We start from the raw sequence: 26153 nt of genomic DNA on the forward strand, positions 1-26153 counted from the left end.
CACGATCACTCCCTGAATTGTGCGACACAAGGTTCAATTACTAATAAATCGTATCTAGAACACAATTCGAGGATAAACAGTCTTTGAATACCCTTTGGGGCAAAAAGTTAAAATTACATCCAATCTGTTTTGCAAACAGTAGGAAAACAGTAAGAAAGGCCCCATCCAAATGCATGTGATTGACGCGCGAATGGCGTAGGTGTCCAATCACAGGTATCCTGTTCCAATTTGGAGTTGTGATTGGACACCCACGTGATCGCGCGACAATTACGCGACAAATAGGCGCGCACAGAACCAATCCAATTTCGAATTCTCACGGCTGGACTGGATATAGCATGAAATGGAGGCTAATGCGGGCAAATTAATTTGTGTGTGAAAAGATTTGCCCACATTAGCCTCCATTTCGTGAAGGATCCAGTCCAGCCGTGAGAATTCGAAAAGGGTCTATTCAGCCAAGCATGACTGATAATTCAAGGTGTCGATTCAACAGTCGCTCCGAAACGGAGAGGGACCTCAGTAACGTTTTACTGAAATGTTGCAAACGGATTCCCTTGAAGGACGTTCCGTTTTTGCGTTCATCGTTATAATGCCCTCTATGCGTCGACGCCGATTGACTAAGGAGCCGCACGTGTTAAGGTTGCTGCGCTAATTGTGGCGCGCAGTCTTTAAAGTATTTAAAGGCGGGATACTGCTACTAATCCCTTGTTTGGGGAAAACTGCAATTAATATTTATGTTTCGTTAATGACTTCGTTTCGATTTGCTTGTTTCCCAGGCTGGAGAATATGAAAAGTCATGTATCCAGCCAGCAAACCAATGTTAACGCCAAAGACGATAAAATTGACAATCTCCAGAAAAGGTGTGTTAAGAGGCATCTTTTGCTATTTCCTTTCTTTCTTTACTCTAATTCTCACACCCCTTCCAGGTCATCTCTCTTTATCTCGCCCTCGATCGCAGCTGTAACGTGGAACCAGCTTAACCACTGATTTCCTATTGTTTCGAAAGACATTATGGGATGCTCAAGAGGCAAATTAATATGTATTTGCCACCTGGGTATCCCATAATAGCTTTTTGAAACATTATAAATCAAAATGGCCGTCGTATCTGCAAAAAGGTCTATCTTGTTGAGATCACCTTGAGACCTCATCGTAAGAATTCACACAAAGCAGTGTGGCAGTGTATATGAAAGGGTTTACGTTTATTCCTATAACTTCACTGTCCATACGAAGCTTTAGCGCAAAAATTGTCACGAAAGATGGGTCTTCGGGCTTCAGTAACAACACGTTGCGAGATACTCTTTTTTAGTTCACTGGCCGACACCCGTTCTGGGGTAAAGGTGTTAAACTTGTGGAGGGTATTCGTGCGTGAATGTTGAAAGCAGCTTCTTGGCCTAATTCCTACGAGTCTCCTAAAGCTCAGTGGCTTAGCAGCCGAACTAGAAGTCGAAAGGTTTTTGTTTCGACTCTTGCTTGAAACACTTCGATTTTCTCGTTAATTGCCCAGTCACCCTGGATAAATATATTTTCTATACATAGTGCAACTACTTTGAGCCAATCACAGGGCAAAGCTAAGCGCGGGAAATCGCCGGCGAGTAGGTCACAATTGGTGTCGCATTTTCCTCTGATTGGCTAAGAATGTGGCGAATACAATTTTCTAGCCAATCGTCAACTGGAGTGATGAAATATGAAAACAAGCGCAAAATTATTTTCAGCATCGAAGTGGCAAGCACTTTGGTAAATAACATGTTCTGTAATTTTTTTTTGTTTTTTTCTGTCAGGTTGGATGAAACACTTAAGTTAAACAACAAACTCGACCAGTCTGTTCGCAAGAAGGAGGAGAGCATTCGCACACTGGAAAAGACACTTCAAGCCAACGAAAATAGGTACAGTAGAGAATTATGTCCGGGATTGAAAATAATAGTGAGACGATAAGCGTTGCGCCTTAACTTTCAAATCACTTGTTTCAAGAAAAACAGACGACTCTACTCTTGACTCTGCTGTAACGAAAAACTACTGCTTAAAAATAACATGAATATTTACGTCAACTCTATTGTTGTAAATACGTAATTGACGCCGAGACCGGGGGCGGGGGGCACCTCATGACATTTAGCAAACGTGATGGAGCGTTTATCTCATTTCGTGCACTTCTGGACATAAAGGGAGAGAAGCAAAAACCTTGAACTTTCAATTTGCTGAGCACGGCATAGAACTTTGCTGAGAAATCTCTATGTAGAGGAGAAGCTGGCCGGTAATCTTGGTGACAGAGCGCAAGACTTTCGTTCCGGAGGCAATTGGGTGAAAACTCCTGCATGCCAGACCAACTGTCAGTTCTCCATTATTAAATGTGCTGAAAATAGGAAGTTGTGGAGAGATCTGTTTGTGGAGGGAAAGGCGTTGATAAACTGCTATAAAACAAAGCACATGTTAATCAATAGTGCTTTTTTTTTTGTATTTTAGGGAAGAAGAATTGCAAAAGTCCCTCGAAACAAAAACTGAAAGATTGTCAGAATACAAGTCCAGAGTCAAAGAACTCGAGGCGAACTTAGAAAACAAGGAGGACAAACTGACTGAGATACAAAAGCGGTGAGTCACTGGACTCGCTCGGTTTTATCCTGTATTTGTCAGGGAACCGTTTCCAGATATTTCTCTGGAGGTTGTTGTGAAAAAGTAAATCCCGCGAATAAGAACCTGAGCGATTTAGAACTGACCTACGCTCTGAAACATGGCCATTCGTATAAGAAAAGCAAAAAGATCACTCGATTCCTTTGAAAAGGCCTTTTTGTTAACAAGGGTTATTCATGAATGAGGCCGAATGCTTGGCATTGTTCGAAGAATATAAATTACTGTTTAATTCATTGTTGAAGTATCTTTTTGTCTTCGAAAGGATGTATTGTTTTGAGTGTGCCTCGTGGATAATAGCGCGAATTGACCATTGGTTTGAACGACGCGCCATATGTCTTGTGTATCTATTTGAACGTTAGGTTTAATTTCTTCATGTGAACTAAATGAAAAAGTGGTTGTCAACCAGTATCTTTCTCTATCCATGTGCCTATAAATAGCCTCTAACTCCGCGAGGTCTGTCACAAGAAACGTCGTCTGTTGAGTACGTCCTCTGTTGGCCAATTATCCCTGTGCCCAATTGATGCCACACCCTTCTCTGCGCAGTGCCTTAGTTCCTTTGCAAATTCATGATCCCCTTGGATTTCTTTGTAGCTTGGACAACTTGAAAAACGCCGCATCAGTGGACGCTAAGCTCAGTGGTGTATTAGAAGAAAAGGATTTAAAAATCGCGGAGATGGAGCAAAGGTATTGGTCAAGCCCAAACTTTTAACTTCACTGACTCCATTGTTTAATGATTCGCGGAACCTTAGCCCTTCTAAAGAGATGCTTGGTTTCTTCTCTGCAGGGTAAAGAATTTATCCAGCTCTTTTGGACAAGTAGACAAGTTGGAAAAAGCTAAAAAGGAAATGGAACAGAGTGTGTTGAGTCTGGAGACCAAGTAATGTCACGAAAAATATTTTAATTCGTCATAAGGCTGTCTAACGAGAAATCAATGCGTCTTCGCCTTTCTTTTGTCGTAAGAAGCCACTGAGGTTGCGTTTTTACTTGCGTCGCTATTGGGAACAAGAAACAAAAAAAGAAACTCTACTGGGTTTTCACCTTCTTTGCTACTGGCATCCCACGAAACAAGCGCAAAGGGCTAGTGGAATCGGGGACCCGTTTCTTGCAGTCCAGATAACGTTTCTAGCCCAGGAAGCCATTTGTAACACTGCCGCCCACTTGTTTTAAAAAGCTGTTCTTTTAGTATGTTTTCAATAGAACTAAAAGCAAAATGATTGTGAAGGTTGATGACTTGAATCCTCTCTTTTCCCAAGATAAAAGGGCATAAATTGGTTACGGGTCGTACACCCATTGAAAGCGTTAACAGTCACATAGCGAACTGACATCACATTATGAAAAAGGATAAATAACTAAAGGCTACAGGAATCAAGTTTCCACTTGTACTGGCTACCGTACCAACGTAAGGCTTAAGAGTTTATCATTACCTGTAATGCAAGGAATCAGATCGCAAATCAGTACCGGCACTCGATTGCTTCAGGTACTTAACATTGTTGAGCATGTGGGTTATTATTTGCCTGCAGACTAGAGGAAAGCGAAAGCCAGAACAGAAGACTTAACCACAGTCTCAAACAGAAGGAAGCAAAAATAGAAAGCCTGGAGACACGGTAGGATGCGCCTCAAGTCAAGATTCTCCTAAACCAGCCCCAGTCATGAGACCATGCCGCTTCGTTTTAAGGAAAACCATCATTTGCCTTGATTTGCGTTAATTGCTAATTTCAGTTAACGTTTACAGTGGCCCCAATTACTGCTCCAGCGCTAGAACGACTAGACACTTAAATAAAGTTCGTTTCCTTTCCTTTCGTTTCGTTTTACTGTCTATCTGATCGTATTAGCGAAAACGGTTCTGCTCGAAATTGTTCCACCGTGAAGCCATTGCTTAAGCCTTTTCACAGACATCGTTTAAGGGGATAGCTGTATTAATTAATAAGATATTGCATAAGTACCTTTGTCGAACCCGTCTTGTGTTGTAAACTGATTTAATTTTAATAATAAAAACACTTGCGTACAATATCTCGGCCTACGCTCTCAAAGCCATGCCCTCGGTATCTCGGTGTCGTCACGTCTAGGTACCCAAATCCTTTCGCTTAGTTTTTACGCCCTATGTAATCTCTTGTTAAGCATCCGCGTATGCCTAATGTACCCTATTTTCCACACTCGTTTCGTAGGGTGGCTGAAATGGAGGCGATACGAGATGTCAACAGTCAGTCCCTCAGCACGGCTCTGAAGCAGAAAGACAGCAAGATTGCGGTGTTAAATCAGAATCTACAGCAACAGGAGAACGAAAATATGGCGGTGGAAGCAAAGTAAGTAGAAGAATTGGCAGGAAAGTCTCCAACGTATCCTTTACCTGAAAACCTGCCTAAAATGCCTTACAAGCAGTTGTTTTCTCAGTATACATTCAACTGAAACTTTTTTTTCCGTCTTTGTTCATTTATTCATTCGTTCGTTCGTCCATTCAGTCTGTCAGCCTGTAAGTAGTGCGCGCACTCACTCACTCACTCACTCACGCACGCACGCACTCACTCACGCACTCACGCACTCACGCACTCACGCACTCACGCACTCACTCATTCATTCATTCACACATTCTTTTTTTATGGTTAAGGTTGGAAGAAGTTACTGCACAGGCCAATGAATTATCTCGCTCCCTTGAGCACAAAGAAGAACAGGTGCGAAGCCTGAAGACAAGACTGGAAGAAGCTGTCCATCAGAACAACAAGATGACGAATGCGGCCGAGCTAAAGGATGACAAAATAAAAACACTCCAAGAAAGGTTGGTTTTATTTTTAATTTATAATGTCTTTAATAGCCCATTTCCGAGTTGCTACATGCCTCAGTTTCAAAGCGAGTCCTGGTGCACAACCATTCAAATGGAAATGAGTTGCGACGGTATTTTTATGCAAATCAAACTCGTTTCCCTTTCAATAGTTGAGAACCGAGACAACAGCAACTCGGAAATGGCCCATTATTAGGACGATTTAGTTACCACAAACCAACGATATGTATTGAGGTTTTGCATGGCAACCATGTTGCATGGCAGGAACAATTAAAATGTTTTGCATTAGAAAGAACATTTGTTCCCATAGGAAAAAGAACTGATCTATTGTTCCTGCCATGCAACATGGCTGTCGTGCAAAACCTCAAAAAGAAATCATGAAATGCAAGAGGAAGTTCATACGATTTCTTACTCATTATATACTCAACAAAATTATTTCATTGCTGGGTTTCCATAGCAACGTCCGTATTGCACGCGATTAGTATTTTGCATGTCAATTACAGAATGGACATAATTTAATATTCATTCATGTCTACTGCCCTGCATCGTAAATACCCATACAGATATCCCACTTAAATTCTATCAATCACTATCCACAGACTGGAAGCTTCTTCTAAGGAGCAACAAAAGTTGACAGAGGTTAGCAATTAATTCCTTTTTTGCTATTATTTGTTTTCGTAAATTATTAACTTGCGGGCCATCTCATGAACCAGTCAGAACGCCAAGCACAGACTTCAACCGCCACGAAACGTGAAAACAACTTGTACAAGAAGAAGCCCCTTAGCAGGGGCGCAGAACTTAAAAAGACTGTTTCCATCCAATCTTTAGCCTTAGAGATGACGCGGCATAAACCAAATATGAGAGTTATCCCTCGTAGTGTGAGCAAATCACAGTTGACTCTATAATTCGCTTGTAGAAGGGTTTTCATAGCAATCTATCGATTTCTATGATTTTTCATTACTCATTTTGGTGATTGCCTTAAAAAAAATCCTCGCCAAATTCTCAGCCAGTCAGAAGAAAGAGCAAAGTCAAGGTGATTCGGCTCGCTCGCGTTTTCTCGCACTTTTAGCTGGCTGCACCAATTTTTCTTTGTGTTGTGATTGGCTTGTTTGATTTTCTGTTCCCGTTGAGATTGGCCAACGTAAGAACTTAACTTTTAGTCTGCGTAGCAAGCGTTCCCGGTCGATAGAAGAGCTTCGAAACGATTTTCCGCAAACTGGCCGCGCGAAAGTTGGGTCAAGAGAGAGGCTCTTGCCCCAACTTTCGCACGGCCAGGTGCGGAAAATCGTTTCGAAGCTCTTTTGTCGAACGGGAACACTCGCTACGCAGGCTACTTAACTTTTGGTTATTCGTCATCTCACTGAAAGGCGCTTAATTGGCGTGCATCTTTCTAGCGAATCATAAAGCGTTGTAGATAGAGGTTTGCGTCCTCAGGATTTTAATCTGCATATGTTGCTTCCCGTTCAGATGCTGGAATCGCAGGACAAAAAAGCTGAAAAGGAGAAGGCCCAAAAGCAGAAAGGCAATTCTTCACAGACGATCATCTTTAAACCAGCAAACAACACAAGGTAGAGTATATTTTTATTTCCTGGACCTCTGTGCTTGGTTGAAAGGCTTGTGTCTAGGCCATAATCCGGTGACTTAAAAAAAGGTTTGTTACCAGAGTTCGCCTTAAATGATATGTCGTGTCAGACGTTTGCTGATTTAAGTGTCAGTAGAAAAGAATGGGAAATTCTTCCAAGACCATTGTCCGCCTTGAAGAGCTGTCCGTCTCCTTTGAGAACAGAGACCGTTAACTTCAAGAATTCAACCGTGGATTCTCTTGAAGCTTCCGAAAATGAGCTAGCGACCCAGTGATCTAGCCGTTGCTTTGTCAATAATCCGGCTATTATTACTTCTAAAAGTTAGTAGAAATTCCTTTTTTTCTCGTCATCATAAGTAAATTCTTGTGATAGGTCTGAACAGAACACGCTGGAGATGCTGTCAATTGCTGATAGAAGGGTCGCTGAGTTGACAGAGGAGATCATGATGCTGGCAAAACAGGTAACTTATGTAAACGAGATCTGGCATTCTCGACTGGACAACGTGCGACTCTAAAGTATGTTCCACATTACGTTAACTCTGCAAGCATTCCCTCTCTAGCGTTTGCTTTTTGGGTGGGTCCAAGTTATGTCAATGATGTACATTGATAAGTGTTAATGACAGCTAAGTCTCATCGTTTCATAGACACACCAATCAAACACGCAGTAACATGCGTACCGGGCTTCAGAAATTCTGTTTGAAACTGTTGTAGTCTTTCTTTGTTCTTACGCCGGGCACCCACGAAACTAGCCACGCGCATGTTGCTTTCCTTTGTAAAGCAAAAGAAAGACTGCTCGCATTCTCCAAATAATGTACCAAGAATTTTTCATAACACATATAGGAGGAAGAAATTTACGTCCTAGTTGTAAGGGGAAATAAAATTCTTCTTAATAGCCCATTTCCGAGTTGCTGCATGTCTCAGTTTCAAAACGAGTCCTGGTGCACAACCATTCAAATGTAAATGAGTTGCGTATTCTTATGCAAATCAAACTCATTTCCCTTACAATAGTTGAGCACCAAGACTCACTTCGAAACCGAGACTAACAGCAACTCGGAAATGGCCCATTCTTCGGGCGTTCAGACAAAGTAGATTTATGCTGTGGAGTTACCGACTTGCTCAATGGGTGGGTTATGGAATTAAAGTGAAGACTGGTTGAAGTAAGATCTTGCGGTCCATTTGGTAGTGAAGAGAAGGATAGTTGTCAATCTTATGAACATAAATCCTTATCAGGACCCCAACGAATGTCAAACGGTTGGTTTGCTATCCCTGTGTCGTTCATTAAGACGATTGTTTGATGAACGAATGGCGTGACGTCACTTTCCGCAAGGGCTTCCGTGAGCGCTAAAATCGCTGACAAGAGCAAAGTTTATCTTCCCTGAAAGTACTGAAAATAATTCAAGTAAATAGGCCATTTTCGTAATATCAAATATTCAGCTTGATAGTGAGGCAGCGAGGACAAAAACAATTGAAACACTTTTGAATTAATGTGAAAAATATTTACATATCATCCACTTTCCTTTGTCTTTGTCCTCAGAGCCTCACTATCAAGCTGAATTTTAATATATTGAAAAAGACCTATTGAGTTGTGCTTTGAAATCTTTATCATCACCGTTTGTACACCACTTTGATTTCCAGAACGGCACGGTCACGGTCCAAAATGAGGCCATGTCGGCGAGAAATGCTCAGTTGCAAATTGAGAACGAGTCAATGAAGAATGAACTTGAGAACGCAAAAGCCGACTATGCAGAGCTACAAAGCGACATGAATGACGTCAGAGATTACTATCATCAGGTGGATGTCGCTGCCTCTAACATGGAACACAGATGTGAGGTAAGAGCTCGCTTGATTATAGTTAGTTTGCAAACCATTCCATTCCCTAGAAAAAGGGAAAGGAACTTTAAGTGTCTGATCTTCTAGCGCTGCCGGAGCACCAATTGCCGGGACACTGTAAGTTGAAATTAAAAAAGCAACGCAAATCAAATTAAATGTTGGTTTTTGAGGAGAGGGTGAAGCCGGAATACCCGGAGAAAAACCTCTCGTTGTAGAGTAGAGAACCAACAAATTCACCCCACATATGACGCTGAGTCTGGGAATCGAACCCAGGCCCCATTGGTGGGAGGCGAGTGCTCTCACCACTGCGCCATCCCTGCATCTCCGCACTCTTAGAGACCGAAAATTATGGCGAAATGTGCAATTGTTGCATGGCGAATGTGAAGCGCGTAAAAAGATCTACATTTCGTGTCATTCAACATAGCGGAGATGACTAATTTGCGAACAGCCTAGAGAACTGGGTTTTTTGTGTTCTCCCGTAACCCAAAAACTTGGGATTTAGTTATTTTTGCAGAAAAAGGGGAAGAATGTACAAAAACCCAAAACGCCCTTTCTGAGCCATTATTTTGACCATGAACTACTATCACCCATCGGCGTTCGCTATCAGGCGTCTCCGTCGGGGACCTTATTTCCGTGATTTATTTGTTGGGAAATGCTGGCCGGGTTGTCAATACGATGTTCAGGTGGAATGAATGACGTGGTGATTTTTTCTTATTAGATGCTAAGTCAACTGAACGCAACCCTTGAAGAGGAAAACAAGGCGCTTGTTGAACAAGTCAATAGACTAGTCGAGCAGGTGAATATGACGTTCCGAATAATTGTTCTGTTTAACTTACACTCTTATATCATCCTGTACTTATCAAAGTGTGTGTTTCCTTGCGCTAGAATCAAGGTCTCCTTGTGAAGTCATTGGAAGATAAAGATCAGTTTATGGATGATGAAAGAGCTTTCTCGTGAGTATTGATTTGGGCCCTGTTCCCTCCCCGGGTTTCCGCATCCCGAATAGTGGATTCCGGATCCTTAGTCGTGGAGTCCGGATTCCAAAGCTACGGTTTCCACCGAAATGGATCCTGGGTTCCATCGAAATTGGCGGATTCCGGATTCCAAAGCCTCACATTTGCTGTATTCCGCCGGGATTCTGAATTCCGGAATCCGAATTTCTTCACTTCGGGCGAACGAGAATTAAGATATAGAACGAACTCTCATTCGACCCACTCCCAGGTGGCTTGATCGCACAGTGGTAGAATAGTGTTCAGCGAAATCGCATGCCGTCTTGGGTTCCAGGCCTTTTCATCCCTGGATTTGTTTCTCAAGCTAAAGGGGCGGTGTCACAAAATTTAGCCACATTCAGCGACTGTTAACTGGCAACCAAATCACACGAAACGTAACAGTGGCTACTCAACACATTGAAGGAAGGTCTGATTAAAACGGCAATTACAAAAGAAGTCAGGGAGGGGCAAAATTGAAGAAGATTAAAATATATTGCATTTGGGCTTAGCTTTCGAAAACGTTTCAGCTCAATGGTTTTTCGAAGTTTATCGCTCTTGTTTGTGAGTTAAATTATGTCGATTTGATTTGGGTTTAAAAGTAATTTCTGGGTTAACGTCAAGTGAAATTTTTTCATTGCGAGTAGGGGCTAGTTATTTTTGAAACTTCCAAAACTAGTTTTACCAATTACCCGCCCTTGGGGCACATACTGAACTGCACTTCCGTGAAATAGCTCCTTTAAGTTGTGTCACTGTTTGTGACGATCTTTCGCTAGAAAAAAAATCGTGTTATATCTGAAGTTCCAATATACCAGTTTCAGATATTCTCTCCATAGTACCTTCATTGTAAGTTGATAACTTGTGTTTGTTCATTCTTTCAGGGGTCGTATTTATGCTCTTCAACGCCAGAAAGAAAATCTTGAGAAACAAGTTGACCTGGCAAACAAAGCTTTAGCAGAAAGTGTTGCCAAACCTAAGAAGTGAGTCATTTATTTTGGCCCCCAGAAACGGAAGTATTTTCTTATTCACTGGTCGGAAAAAAGAAAAAAACAATAATCTTTCGCGCAGAAAATCGTTAACTATTCTTGGGTGGTTCAGTCACTGGATCTTGATTCACTTATTTTCATGACTGTGTTACGAAGTACTGAGAGCTATGGGCTTTTTTTCTTCAACAGAAAACCAAACTTTTTAGCAAGAGTGATGAAAAAGGCTGGATTGAAAAAGGTAAGAAATGACTAAAATAATATTTGTAGTTAATAAATGGACATTACACCAAAGATTTGCTTCGTCTGCGTGGGGTTTACAGGAGTGAAGCTCGTTAGAGGTGTCTATTAATCAACTTGATGAAATCCTATAAACAGTTGCGCTTTGGAAAATTCTGAAATGAAAATATGCATTAGTTTTGTACGGTTCTTAGAACACTAACTATTGTGTTTTTTTTCCAAACCAAATTTTGGTTTCTCACTAGAAGAAGTGGAAGTTCCCTTAAATAGAGCAGTTTTCAAATGACAGTCGAAAGTAATTGCGCGATTACAAATGCTACGCTGTGATCGGTTTAAAAATCTCGCGCCATTTTATCAACCAACGAGAACAAAACCAAAACCATCGCGACTTGCACGCGCGATTTTTCCCGCCCTTTGAGCAAGTTACATGGAATTGCTCAGAATTTGGAGTGGTTCATTAATCTGTTTACACCTGCTGTGATTGGTTGAAGTAATTACTTTGGTATTTGTTTTACGACACTCAACTGAAAACCGCTCTAGTTGTAATTTTTGTTGCTCGAAGTAAGATTTTTCTGTCTTGTTTATTTTTCCTCATAAATTTTTTCTTTAGAAAAAGGATGAGAGTCCCAAGGGGAAGGCTAACAATGTGCAGCTAGTTAAAATCGACCAGAGCCCTTACTTCGAGGAATTTGAAACCAGTAACTCAGTTGTCAGTCAGGAGGGAGGCTTACTAGTGGCCACACCCCTCAACAGACGGGACGAAACTGGCAGCGAAGGCTCACGGGAAAGTTCTACGTCCGGGGATTCCAGAGCAGCTGCAAAAAGTTTATTAAATGCTAGTGCCCAGTCCGACGTCGTTCTCAGACGGCACCGAGAGGGTGGTACCTTATCGCCCTACGTCAGTACACCTGTCCTGCTTCGCCACGAAGAAGGGGACTTCCGGCACGACCGCTTGGGTGCGCAAGACGTATCGGCGTTCAGAGCGCGACAAGTTCGTTCCGCGATTTTTACGGAAACCGATTGGTCGCCGAGTCGGCTTCCACGACCTCGGAGCATGGACTCTTTAGACAAGGTGGGAGTCACCTCTTCGTCTCTTGCTTCTGCTGATGTTGGGTCGAGCGATGCACGCCCTCGCAACGACGAAGTGACGGGAACTCTGCCAAGGAGTAAAAAACAGGGTATGATGAAACACCTCAGTCCCTCGGCGTCTCCAAGGGGGTTAAGAAAAGCTCGTTGGGCGCAAAGCAGCCCTAACATTTCTCCAGTTGTGGCGAGAAAGGATTTTGTTAATTCTTTAGAGCCTCCACCACCTTCCCCACCCTCGCCCACGTCTTCCAAGAAGTCGGAAAGTCCTCGTGAGTCTCCTGTCGTTGCCAGAAGGGTAGAAGATAGGCCGCTTGTGTGGAGTCCAACGCACTCTCCTCTTCTTACGAAGAGAGAGAAGAAAAAGACTACCATTTCCGGTTTGAGTAGTACACGGCGAGCAAGCATGCCGATCAATTACAGACAGAATCTTGATACTGTACCGGTGCGAGATCGACCCTTGGATGTATCCAAACCCAAAGTGTCGGTGCAAGTGGTGGCAGTAGCGAACGCGTCTGACGCTTCTGTTAGTCAGAAATCTTCACTGTCGAATCATGAAGATCAGTGGGACATAATTCCGTTGGAGCGTTTAAATGGAGATGTGTCTGGGGCTATTGCCCCGTATCACGAGAGGCAACACAGTGGTACCAGTGAAAGAAGCGATGAGCCTATGACGTCCACTCCTCGGGAAGGGAGCTTTTCTAAAGAGAGCATTACAGAGTCCTCTCGGAGTAATGCCCAGCACGTAAGAGAAAGGAGCTCGAGTGGCAATAGAAATGATGGTCTTCGAGCAAAAGATCCACCAAATCGTGACATCGGACAAAAGGGCCCTGTCCATTTGCGAGAAAGGAGCCTTAGTGGGGACAAGAACAGTGGCCTCAGAGTAATTCATGCAAAGGACACTCCTAATCAGAACACTGCTCAATCTGGTCCTGTATATCCACCAAATTGTGACGCCGGACAAAGGGGCCCTGACCATTTGCGGGAAAGGAGCTTTAGTGGGGACAAGAACAGTGGTCTCAGAGTAATTCATGCAAAGGACACTCCTAATCAGGACACTGTTCAATCTGGTCCGTCTCATTCAAGGAGCTTAAGTGCCGATAGAAGTGACGTGCGGAGAGCTTCCCAACGCCAAGGTACACTCTTTGTAGCTTCATCTATTCCCCGACAAAGCGTCCCTGTGACAGCTCATTACGTCACCACGGGAACTGTTGCCAAGAGCGAAGCTATTCCACCTGCCACCTCTGGTGAAGGGGAAACTGTTTACATTGACGCCACAGGATCCAATGTCAGTTCAACTTCAGCGGTTTCTCTCGGCAGTCGAGCGGAAGTAAGCTCTTCGTCTGTTTACGCTGTCGTTCGCGACAAACAAGGGGACGAGCGCGTGATTGCAGCGCCACCTTCACGTGATTTACCAACACCATCGCGTGATCAACTTCAAATTTGGTCCTCCTTGCCCAACAGTGGTGCATCCTCGTCTCAAGGTAGTCTACCGTTAGGCAATAGTTCGAGTTTACGTTATACTGCGTCTTCAACCTCACGGGACGCTGTTGTTGCAGCTCCAGTCGACGTGAAACCGTCTTTTTACGAGCACAAAGACGAAAACCGAAATGACACTAAATTACACGTAACAGCGGCAACCACTCAGGAAGCCTCGAAGCAAAACGTGACGAGCGTGCGTGCGCGCATTCGTGATATCGAGAATCAGTCTCCGCCGAAGGTACTGCAGGCGCGTGAAGGCGCAAATGATAACGATGATGACGATGCGCTTTCTGTGTCATCGCAGCCGAGCCGAGATTGTTCACCGGCGCTTAGAAAAGTGCGAAATAAAGGAAAGAAACCCAGCAAAGAGAAGGAAATATTCATAGATTCGCCTCCTTCTTCAGATGCTGTTTCTTCGGCCTCGAGTCGAAGGTCCTCGGAGGAGAAGTCACGCCCGAGACCAGGAGGGGCAAACCAAGAGGACAAGAAATCATCGCTCTGGTACGAGTATGGATGCGTTTGATGTAGGGATCAAGTGCAGGCGAAAGTGGGGACCCTTTATTTTGTTAACGACTGCAGCTGGATACGTCGAGACCATTTGTCAAAAATTGTATCTGGCGTTGTCGGCAGAAATCACACCTTCATAATTTCATTTTCAAATCGGACCGATTAGCACTTATCTTGAGGTTTGGTCAAACCCAGTGAGTATTGTGGTATTTGAGCTAAATTTTGAATATCCCTAGCTCCCAGACTCCGACGTTATATTTTCAAACCGTTTTTGGTATTGCTAATTTCGTCCGAATTTCAAATCAGTCAAAAAAGGGTCGTTTTTAATGGCTTTGAGCAGGATATAATGACAAAATTGAAATATTGAGATCAGATTTGGAGAGAAGACGAAGTACAGTTAAAATTAAGTGCAGCCGGTTTTGCAATGAACTGAAGAGAAAGCTGGAGGGGGCGGATTGGGCAGAAATATTTATTTAGATTACTATTTTTTCATCTTTCTGCTGTTCAACTGACTAGATCATAATTAAGAGGTCGATATCTTAAAAGCCTCGTAATTTGTTAAGTCATTTGCACAAGAGAAATCAATCCATTGCTCATCTTATCTCCTGCATGCGCATCGATGTTGTAGGTATTTATAGTAGTCAGTGAACCACTTAGCAAAACGGTTGCTAAGGTTAAATTCTTGAGAGACGCGAACAAACGTTTAAGGAGTCCTCTCGGTGACTACAATTGGGTCATTTTATGGTTTTACAGTGGCCTTTAGTCACTTATCTCTCGCAATTAATTTATCTATCTAACCCAGGAGACGTCGTTCGTATCATTAAAAAGTTATAGAAACAAATGCTCTTGTAAATATGATCGTTCTTTTATCTGTTGGACTCGTCGTCGTCAAACTGACCAATGATGTGTATACCGAGTCAGTAACGAACTATGTAATAGCAACCTTCAGATTGGAGTGAGACTCCGAGCCTTTGTTTGCGATTCTGACCATGCACGTGCATTACGTTTCACGGTCGGTTTTTTTTTCAAGCGCGCATGTTCAGAACGCAAATTTGTACTCATCGTACTTGCATTGCAATCCAACGGTCTTCAGTAGTATAACCTGGCTTGCAACTGATCTTCAATCAAATGATCTGTTGTTCCTTGTGGCGTTGTGCGCATTGGAACTATTTTCCATTCGTGCGATAAGTTATTTAACACAAAGTTTACTTGCGTTGTCTTGGATACACGCGGCGCTAACAGAAGCCGATGGTGTCACACACCGTTGAAGACTCTTAAAGGTTATGTGGAAGCCATGATTAAAATAGAATGAACACTTTGATAGATAAATAAACTTTGTGTTGTGAATTACTGATTGTAAAAAGTAAGCATTATTATTCTTCTAATGTAATATTCTCAGTCTAAAAAGTATAGTAGTATTTTCTTGACAAGAAAGACAGAATTTTGCAAGAAGATTACATAGTCTATTTTCGTAGCTAAAACTTAGTGACTAGAATCCTTTTTAACGCAGAATAACGACGTACATTGTAAGGAGCCTGATTTTCGAATTTTGCCATAGCCTCTTCGTCAAAGCGAGGCTTAAGTGCACGACTTCAGTGAACTTAAGGGTCACTGAAGTTGACTCGGAAATAAATTACAATAAGCGCCTAAAGTGTTGAGACACTTTTCCCTGTTAACTAATTCAATTTAAGGAATCTTGCACAACCCCCTCCCTCTAAATTTTTTCATCTAACCTTCTCTCCCCTTAACAATGTTGTTTTGTTATCGCCAATGGGAGATTGGGGGGGGGGGGGGGAGGGGAGTACAAGTGGAAAATGTAACGTTAAAGTGATTTTTGCCTAATCGTGGTCTTCCCAGTCTGGTGTCTCAACTACTTTTGTCGCTTATTGTAGCAATGTTATCGATTTGTGATTTGAGAAAATGCACAAAAGGTATAGAACTAATTTGTTTCAGCGAAGATATTGAGAACGTTTATTTATACAGTTATTTATTACGATAGCTTTCGACCACATAGAAATAAATAAAATGTTGATATGACCGTCCCTTTTCATGATTGATTAATTGTGCTGATAAAAGATTAAACATAATATATTTTTCAATGGTTTTTCGTCACAAAACCTGAATAAAGTCGCATCTTCTCCATGACATAGAAATACCGAACCGCTTATACCTCACTGCAGCCGTATCCTGCCGAATTATCTGATGAACGTGCGCAGGCTATCAAATCTTAATTGATTATTATTGTAAATAAGGATTCGTTGTTTTAAAAGATTCGTGGTCGTTGTAGTTGTTACTGTGTCGTTTCCCCTTCAGCTTCTTTGAGTTCTTTCAAACAGTTGCCTTGTACGCAAAGCGTGAGTTCTGCTGTATCAATTAAAACCTTTTGGCAGAGTAGATGCTATATTTCATGAGGGTGACACCTTAATAAGCAGGTTGCCATTGATGAAAGTACTTCCCTCAATTTTTCAAGATCAACTCAGCGAGTCAGTGGAAATGAGTTCCATGTAAGTAGCAGCAAAACATGTTCGGACCATTTGCTCGTTCCCCGTCTCTTGATTTAGTATCGGTCGGTCTTGTAAGCAACCTCGTTCCCAGGGCTTTTCTCCGCCGAGTAGAGGGAGCACCCACTCCTCGGCGGAGAAAAGCCCTGGGAACGAAGTTGCCTTGTAAGGACCCTCAGAGAATGCAAGCTATTATTTGAAAATAAATATATTTTATTCTTCAAAATTTATTTCACCATGTTTTCTCTTGAATTTCTTCGATATTTTCTTTTATAGCATACTGAAACATTAAGGATTTTTCATTATTTGAATCGTGAACTGACAAGGAATAAAGCGTATTCATAAATGGCGGCTAAGTAATCATTCTTTTGTGTTTATGCTAATCATCCTCACTAGCCTCATTAGCGCGAACAAAATTCAAAAGAATTTTTGCTCCAAAGTGAGGCTAGTGAGGATTATTAGCACGAAGACAAAAGAAGAATTCCTTGGCCTCCATTTATGAACACGGTCTATACTTCACCAAAAATGTAGTTGCTGCTCTTATTTTCGTAATGAAATTGAGTGTTTTCTAGTCGATTTTAGAGGGATGGTTGTGATCGTGAGCGATAATAATTTGCGAATAAAAGACGAATAAATTGCGTCAGTCCACTGATGAAAGAACGCGCAACCGCCGTCCGCTGTCCACAATGCAGCAGTCCTTCCAAGTGGCTTGAATTTCAGATCTTCGACTTCCGGCTCCAGAAGAAAACATGGCGGCATCATGTCGAAACTCTTTGCCAATTCGAGCAATGGTGGTCGTGGTCCCGTCTTTTGTCAGCCACCAGTTCAGGATATTTTGCGAGCTCAACAAATCACTTTGTCCTTTACTTTACCAAAGTGCAATAGGTGAAACAACTGCAGGACACCTTGCTCAAGAATCGGACATCAGGTGAGCCGTGAGCGACGCCATATGCATGCCGACGCGCGTAATGCTTGATAAACACTTTGCATGTGTTTAAAGCTTCTTATTTGGCGAGTTATATGCGTTGAACTATTTGTATAGTTAGTCATTTATCTGTCTTCAAATTGGTATATACAAATTAAACTGAGAGGCAGTAAGGTATGCCAAGCTATTGAAGGCATCAAAGGCCTGGTACATTTGTAAATCACATTTAGTATACTCAAATTAAGACTGTTAAGCCCAGATTAAGCGTAAAGAAGGTTAAGGGTTAGATTACGCTAGGGATGGTTTTGAACGTTGTATATAATATAATTTATTATTTGTTATGCTTAGCTTTTCCCTTCCACAATCTCCAAGGCATGTGAGGCATACGTTCCAGGCACAGCAAGTGAACCGGTCACTGCAGACTGGGTCTAAAATGCGGGATACAGTACAAAATAGGCCTCGGCCCAGGCCTAGGCCTCAGTCTGCATTTTAGACCCAGTCTGCAGTCTGCATTTTATACTGACCGGCAAGTGAACTAAATTATACTTGGAATGAGATATTAAGGCTAAATTATGCCCAAAGAAAGATTAGGGTTCTGAAGGTTAAGGTTAGTTTTAGGTGTTTTGTAGACCTGTACTCATAAAGGGTGGCTGCGAAATCATTCTTTTGTCTTTGTGCTATTCATCCTCACTTTAAAGCAAAAATTCTTTTGAATTTGTTCGCGCTTACGAGGCTAGTGAGGATGATTAGCATGAAGACAAAAGAATAATGTCTTGTCTGCCATTTATGAATATGGTCTATTGGCAATTTGTTATGTATTGCTGCCTCACAGATTGAAAAGTCACCATTGAGTTGTTATCGGTAATTTCAATATTCTTAGAAATACATTCATTTTTATTTTCATTGTTATGCAACAAAATCAATCTTATTCCTCAGAACTGCACTGGGTTCGTATGTGGTCCTTAAAAATGGGTATAAAATAAGCCATGTTACAGATCTCAGGCAATTTCCATGGAGTGATATGGTAACATTTTACATTGGATGTGTCAACCATTGTGTCCAAAAGTTGCTTTGGGATGTTGGAATTCCTGTCCAAGGCAAGGGAAAAAGTCAGCACACTCCACTATATAAAACAGGCCTGACGTCTATCAAGGTTGGGTCATTTTGCTCCTCTGTGGTTGTTGCTATGCATTTAATTCCAAGGGATTTGCTGCAAAAGGCTATAGATGTTACGACAAATTTTAAAGACATCCATGGTATGCCAATTCATATTGGGGATCCGTCTGTAATCGGCGTAACAGATGTCAATAAACCAGATTATGGTGATTCTCCTGACATCCAAGACAGAGTTCCAGTATTTTGGGCCTCGAGCATTACAGCACACTTGGCTGTTAAATCTGCTGGTAAGTTTTGCTTTAACATTTTACCTTTTTGTCTGGCTTATCTGTTGATGAAAGGATTTTGCAAATACAAACCATCAGCCAAAAATGTATGCTGCATTGAATGTGTTGATTCTCTAGATGAAAGAGGTAAATGATCCTTGTAGTGTACTTATCTGGACAATATACATGTAAGCAAAAATTTGTTGTCTCCAGTAGACACCTAGAAAAATTCCGGTGGCTCCAACAGAACTCAAACCCGTGATCTCTGCAAAGCCAGTGCAATGCTCTACAAAATTGAGAGCTTTATAAAGCCACAAAGTTGGGCGAAAGTCAATTTGTTGGGCTCATGTGTTCCCATGTGGCTTTATACATGTAGCTCAGTTGGGAGAGCATTGCACCACCATCGCAGAGGTCATGGATTCTTATCCCCTTGGAGCCACCTGAATTTTTTCGGTGTCTGATATGAGAGTCAATTGCTTAATTGTCCGGAATAATTTCAGGGATCATTTCTCTCTTTCGTCTATAGCCCACACTTCAAATATATATGTTTCTTTCATTGGTTCTCTACTTTGCCTTGTGAGTTTTTCCGCCTGTGCTCTGGTTTTCCCTCAAAAGCCAGCATTTGATTTGATTTGCCTTAATTGATCCTCTATTAGATGATTACCTTTGAAGTGGCTATCGTAGTGCTCTTCTCTCTTGGACCAACAATTGAACTAATGTTTTTGCTGACAAATGAAAGCATAAATATTGTCTTTCTGAAGGGTTTACAATGCTAAGTTTAGGATTATATCAGACACAGAGAGGTTTTCACGAAGCAAACTTAGTAGCAGGCTTTCTTTGTTCTCGAAAAGGGTTGGAACTTGCCTTTATTGACGACATGGAGAGGCTGTTTGACTGTGAAACCACCAATGAAGACATCACAGGGCTACTACCTGAGGATACTAAATCACGAGTAGTAACAATGAAAGAGAAGCCTTTTGTTGCCTCTTTACTTTCTGAAAGTGCATTCAGGAAAATAAGGTTCCTGGAGACGGAAATTCTGGAAGACATGGGGAAAAGAGGCATTGAAAAACTTCATATTCCCAACGAACTCGTGAAAGCGGCACTTGTGTTGTCCCACGCTGTATCCGTGGGTGTTCATTTTGGTTTCCCTTGTAACACAGGCCGAAAACACCCGGATGAAACGGATGGTCCCGCGGGTTTTATAGCGATTTGCAAGGCCCTGAATGCGCTAGGGAAAAAGGTCACCTGTATTGCGAGCTCCTATCAAGTGAACTTGGTGCGGGAACTTGTAGCAAAGTTCTTAAGCGATAAAGTAGCTGTTTTGGAATTTAAGCCTGCAAATATGGAAGATGTGGGAAGAGCTGCAGAGGAATTCCTTTTCCTTGATGATGCGAAACAATCAAGTCCTAAATTTGACACTTTAATTGCCATAGAAGCAACTGCCAGGACCGAAGAGGGCTGTTACATGACGATGAAGGGTAGAAACCTAATCGACATCTGTAAAGATAGTCCTGTCGATGAACTGTTCATTCAAGGTAAGTTGTCAACACTTTCGGAGGTAATTCGTGTTGTAGTCGTAAAGCTTTTTTCGAGGCCTTAAAATTTTTGTGAAGGGCGAAAACGAGGAGAGCATGGAAACCGGAAACAGAGTTTCCACGAGAACCGTCTCGCCACACCTCATCTTTTTGAGGAGTTAGAGGGATACCTTAGGCCCGTTTTAAACGTCGCATTTCCATGTGTCGAATCTAATACAAATGAGCGAAAACAATAGATATTTCTCATTTGCATTCGATTCGGCACGTGTGAATTGCGACGTTTAAAACAGGCCATAGTGACATTTTAGTGCCTGTATTTCCGGAGATGAGTAATGTTGAAGCTTATTTGATGGAAAGATATAGAGACACTTTGAATCTGTGTTGTATTCTTTGATTGCAACTGACGGCCATGTTGGTGGAAAAAAAATTGCGAAAAAGTTTTTAGGGAATTTGACTCACTCATTATTATTTAGAAAACAGTCCTAAGAAAATACGCGCGCTGATTGGTTAAAAATCGTGTTTCTATAACTCGATGGAGACACAGAACCAGCACGAGCTGTTGACGTTGTGATGGCGTGAGCAAAGATAATTTACATTTTGATAATTAGAGTTAACAAGTTGTTTTCCTTTTTCTCGTCGCGTTGTTTTCTAAAAGAAATAGACAATATACATGTACTCCTTGTTTCTATCGAGTCATAGAAACACTCGTGTTTCCACAGCATTTCTCGTTCTCCCAAACTTTCACTCGTGTTTCTGTAACTCGATAGAAACGCGGTACATGTTTTCTATTTCTTAAGCAAAACTTGAGCTACATTTTTCTATTGTTTTGGCACCAACATGGCCGTCTTATCACGTGAGTGCAATCAAAGAATGTGAAGGACATACTTGAACAGCGAAATGAAGCATGTTGAGATTGGAGTTCTTTGCAGTTATGAACGCTACTTAAACAGTGGCGCTGGTCAAATATATGTGCCCTTCATATGTATTCTCTAACATCATTTCTACATCCGCTACTCCCAAAATGGCCGGCTTCCAGTTGACTTGATGGGTCTATAGGCCATTTCCCAGTTGCTGTTTTCCTCTGATTCAAAACGAGTCTTGGTGCTGAACCATTCTGATAATGAGTTTGATTTGCACGAAAATGCACCACTCATTCCTATTTGAATGGTTGTTCACCAGGATACTCTTTGAAACCGAGGCAAACAGCAACTCGGAATTGAGCTATTGCCCGAAACGGAAAATACGATGATACTCTTTGTTTGTCCACCCAATTTTTAAATAAGCATTGCATTGTTTCCAGTCTGTCTTGGGACTTACAATGGTCCCAAGAGAAAACAAAAACAATTCTTATTCAAAATTTGGGTGGCCAAACAAAGAGTATTATGGTATTTTCCGTTTCGGGCAATTGGTCGAGCACTGCACGGTATCTGAAAGTTTCTAGGTTCCAATCCCGTTTTCGAGTTTTCAGGCTCTTTCTCTTCTGCTAAAGTAGCTTTCATAACTGCGAAAATCTTCAATCTAAAAAACACTTTGATCCTTTCAAAATCAGCGGGGATCCAATGAACAACATTTCTGGACATTTGCGTGTTTTTATTTCAGCTCACAAATCCGGGAAAATTGCGACCATTGGCATTGGTGACGGTGGGAACGAGATTGGTATGGGAAAGGTGCGTCATCTTGTCGTAGATCACATCGATCTCGGACCAAAAATCGCCAGTAGTGTTTCCACTGACCAGTTAATCACAGCGGGCGTGTCTAACTGGGGTGGATCAGCATTGGCAGCAGCATTGTACATTTTGCATCATTGTCCAGTTCATTCAAGGTACACCAGACAAGGAGCACAGAAGGAGAGAGATGTTGCTTTTGAGGAAGTGCTGAATTCATTGGAAACGGTAACGTGATTATGGTAGTGCTTTTTAAGGCCCCTGAAAACGAAGAAACTTGGTCTCAGTGATATTGTTTTTCGAAGCCTTCCCAGTTTGTGTGGCCTGCCGAGGCGTTTGCAAGCTTAGATACGCTCGATAAAGACTGGTCTTTTGATCTATCGTGCAAGATTTGCTTTTTAAAACTTGTCGTCCTCCAAGGTGGCGACACAGCCGATAATAGGCCTAGTTCGATATATCAATATTCAGGCATGGCTACAAGGGTTTATGGTCAAATTTCACGGCTCAGTTCTGTTTTCTTTGTCTCACAAGTCTCAAGGAAGAGTTCTGAACAAACAATATTCAAATTCAACCATAAAGCCTCGTAGCTATGTGTGAATATTGATATATCGAACGTGGCCTGTAGATGGTTTTTAATCGCGTGATGAGACGGCCATGTTGGTGCACAAGACAATAGCATATTATGGCTTATGTTTTGCATCATAATAGAGTCAAATTCCCAAAAGACATTTTTCTCTGTTGTTCTGTGCACCGAGATGGCTGCTTTGACGTCAGGTGAAAACGATCTATTATCGCTTCATCGTCAGAATAGGCCTTGTCTGCTTGTTAGCGTTTGCACGCTCACCCAGCAGTTTCTGAAAGGAACAAAAAGTGCTTTCCGAGAAGCTGGAGATTTGATAGTAAATTTCTCAGAAACATTTCGCAGCGTTTGCGCGCCGTAAGAAACATATCTTAGAAAAAATTAAGTGTCCGCATCAATATCTGCTCATTGTATTGAGATGCCTTTAGGGAAGGGGTTCTGTCCGGAAATTGATGGGATGAAAAAGTAATCGAGCTTTGCTTTGTAAGAGACTAAGGGTCACAATATGGCTTCTAAGAGCTCCTATGCTGTGGTCGAAGCTACGACCGTCCGATGACGAGTTCGGATGCTCTACCGCTGAGCTCAGTATAGCAGACTCGTGGGAGCAAAGCCATTAAACTAGGTTCTGGTGACAGGTGACCCCTTTCATGACTGTATCACGCGACCTTGTCAAATGTCAATCATAAAAAGTGGTCGTGGTACAACATCGAAGCCACAAATGGAAAGAGCGAGATGACATTTGTAAGAATGTCAATTTGGAGGCCACTGACGTTCAAGTGCTTGGTCTTGGAGCGCGTTGAAAGTTTATAATACGTACAGTAACAAGTTACAGTGTACAAATACCGACGGTATATTCCTTTGAAAAATACGAAAGAAGAGGAAGGTGGAGGAAACTTAGGGTGCGTTCGATCGACCGTATTCCGGAATAAGAATATGTGGAGTGATGATTTAAAACGGTATGTTTGTCGTTTTGTAGCTACAAGGATAATAAAGGTATGTCTAAAATGGCATTTTAGCGGGTGTTTGACTATTTTAATGTGAATCTCCGTAAAAACGAAGGATTTCTAACTTCTATTCCACTTATTCCTATTCCGGAACTCGGTCAATCGAACGCATCCTTTGACTTGTCCTGTAATTAGCGAAGACGAAGATCCTGGGACCGATAATCACTGGTCAGTTTGTGTTGAAAGTAAAGTGCCTCTTATCTAACTTATTTCAGGAGGAAAAAATCTTGTCATATCTTGGCGAGATTGGAGTGTGTGATGGCATTTCCCAGAAGAAGAAAATGTCTGTGGATAATCTGCCATTTGACCCTGTTCATAAGCACATGCTACAAAAACTCTTAACGATTGCAGCACCGTCCAGCCTGTCAAGTGGAGAACATGATTTCCTGTAGTAGATAGGTAACCAATTGACGCATATAATAATAATAATAATAATAATAATGATGATAATAATAATAATAATAATAATAAATAATAATAATAATAATAATGATGATGATGATGATGATGATGATGATAATAAGATCAGGTAGTATAGGGTTTTTAGGAGCTGGAACGAAAAGACACAATGAGACGAATACGAACGATAATTACGAATGAAAGAAACGCAAGAGATTTACCCAATGACGTGTTGAGGACACTACTGTACGAGACTGAATCCCTGGTAAGGAAAGTAATGTCAGGACTCGTACGAGGGACTGTGTGATAGAAAAATCACATGAATGACCAAACGAGAACCGAGTTACTGCTTTACAAATCACCAAGTTTTGCCGGCTTGTAAGCCGAGATCTGGATAACCAGATCTTGAATCATAAGTTCTATGAAAAAGATTTGCCACTGACTCTTGATATTTTTCAACAGACGTTTCGGCTAATGCTTAAGCCTTCATCGGTGATATGAAAGCGACGTTCGTTGTCATACGCAGTAACGCAGCGCGAAGTATGCGCGCCTGACATCTCCAGACTACACTTTCTCCATTTTTAAAGATCTTGAATCAAGCCGTTTGCAATTCTTCATTGATAATTGATTGGCATATTTTGAGTTGTAATCGGTTCAGGTACAAAAAAATAGTAGCGATAATAATAATGATGCTGACGATGACGATGATGATGTTGAAGGTAAAATACATACTTAACTGACCACTCTTCACTCTGCGTTTCAGGACCAAGTCATCTTCATAAATTTTAAGAACTCCATTCCCGTGCATCTGAGAGGTACCACTGATGATTTGTCACTTTGCAAGTTCGGCCGAGAAGTTGAACTACCCAGTCGGAATAATTTCAGCTAATGGTCAGAAGGGAGACTTAAAACCAAGACTTCCGGGTTTAAAGTCTGGCACTCTCGCCACTCGACCACGTGTCCTCCTTTGAAGATATCAAATCGAGTTTTAGCGTCAGGTAACTACATCTTTGAGTACGCACTCATTCTACGTTGATGCAGTACGAAGGCGAAGGCAAGAGCTACATCTCAATTATGCTGAAAGACGGGACCAGAGATTTATCGTCCTTATCCATAAAGAAATATAAAGTCTGAACGCTTGCAGATATCAGTAACATTCCCTATTAAAATCGTGGGCCCGGTTGTTCGACAGACTATTAACTTAATCCAGGGTTAGCCTAAACTTTGGTTTAATTTTTTCCACTTTTAGTTGAAATTTTCTCTTGCCTCTTCGTTTTTCAAGATTGACTTCCTCTAATGTAAAATTTTGCCGAACTGAATATCAGCGTTGAACAAAATTTGGGAGTAGAGAAATAAACTCCTTGGTTAATTTTTTAAATCTGGGATTAGGGTGAAACGGCTTTTGAACAACCAAACCCTGATTTTTGGTTCGTGTCCGGCCACGAATTAAACCCTCGACCTCTGGCTCAGCTGACCTGAGTACACGTCACTATAGAGTTTTCCCTCGCGTGATCAGTAAACTTTGTTTTTACACCGAAACAAAAGAAAACGTTTGCATGACAATAGAGCTCAATTCCCGGAGGATTAGTGGGGGACACCAACATGACCGCCGTTCCATTGTTTGGTGTGAAAAGACTATATCACGTTCTGGCAAACCTCTTTCCCACACGTTGAACTATTACTGAACAGGATACGACTTCGCTTTCTCAGCCACGCTTGTAGAAGTAACAAAATGGTCTGTGTGTGTGATGAAATTTTTAGTGATTTAATTCCCTTTTTCTCTGTCTGTCGATGACGTTTCCTTTAATCTCCACATAGAAGTTTCTTCCCCCGCTCAGTTTGTAACTCAACTGCGCTAATTTGCCATTGGAGAAATTTCAGTAGCAGAAGAGAAGTTGCTTGGTCAGGCGAGAAATGAGCTAACATCAAACGAAATTCTTGTTTTTTGGCAAAACGAAACTTTCATCCTGACCTTTGCCGTTTTCACCGTAAACGTGAGGTTAAATCTCTCTACCGTATCATCTTTCAGTAAATAGGGAATTTAAGATCCACGACGGCGACGGTCGACGAAA

The 26153-nt window shown here is 41.8% G+C and overlaps 2 protein-coding genes across 3 annotated transcripts in view; both read left to right on the forward strand.

The window, feature by feature from the left end:
* Positions 1–16130, forward strand: part of LOC138026520 (girdin-like) — a 63599-nt gene extending 47469 nt beyond the window's left edge. The window contains exons 41-57 of the mRNA XM_068873902.1: positions 774–857; positions 1776–1880; positions 2455–2580; positions 3211–3303; positions 3404–3496; positions 4140–4223; positions 4785–4922; positions 5225–5392; positions 5995–6034; positions 6863–6963; positions 7351–7438; positions 8613–8807; positions 9526–9603; positions 9693–9760; positions 10675–10773; positions 10969–11017; positions 11627–16130. Coding sequence (XP_068730003.1) covers positions 774–857; positions 1776–1880; positions 2455–2580; positions 3211–3303; positions 3404–3496; positions 4140–4223; positions 4785–4922; positions 5225–5392; positions 5995–6034; positions 6863–6963; positions 7351–7438; positions 8613–8807; positions 9526–9603; positions 9693–9760; positions 10675–10773; positions 10969–11017; positions 11627–14104 — 4087 coding nt within the window. The 3' untranslated portion in view covers positions 14105–16130. The remainder of the gene's footprint in view (positions 1–773; positions 858–1775; positions 1881–2454; positions 2581–3210; positions 3304–3403; positions 3497–4139; positions 4224–4784; positions 4923–5224; positions 5393–5994; positions 6035–6862; positions 6964–7350; positions 7439–8612; positions 8808–9525; positions 9604–9692; positions 9761–10674; positions 10774–10968; positions 11018–11626) is intronic.
* Positions 16131–17321: 1191 nt separating this feature from the next.
* Positions 17322–26051, forward strand: LOC138025969 (D-glutamate cyclase, mitochondrial-like). 2 transcript variants are annotated; one of them, XM_068873120.1, is made up of 6 exons: positions 17322–17517; positions 18451–18917; positions 19748–20434; positions 22034–22326; positions 23898–24081; positions 24845–25459. In XM_068873120.1, exons 1-5 carry the CDS (start codon positions 17339–17341, stop codon positions 24072–24074), a joined length of 1803 nt encoding a protein of 600 aa, XP_068729221.1. In that variant the 5' UTR covers positions 17322–17338; the 3' UTR covers positions 24075–24081; positions 24845–25459. The 2 variants fall into 2 exon arrangements, with proteins under 2 accessions (XP_068729221.1, XP_068729222.1); XM_068873121.1 differs by lacking the exon at positions 24845–25459 and adding an exon at positions 25918–26051 and having other exon boundaries at positions 17326–17517; positions 23898–24050.
* Positions 26052–26153: the final 102 nt, after the last annotated feature.

This window comes from Montipora capricornis, chromosome 12 (genome assembly GCF_036669925.1).
Source record: "Montipora capricornis isolate CH-2021 chromosome 12, ASM3666992v2, whole genome shotgun sequence".
In the NCBI taxonomy this organism is placed as follows: domain Eukaryota; kingdom Metazoa; phylum Cnidaria; class Anthozoa; order Scleractinia; family Acroporidae; genus Montipora; species Montipora capricornis.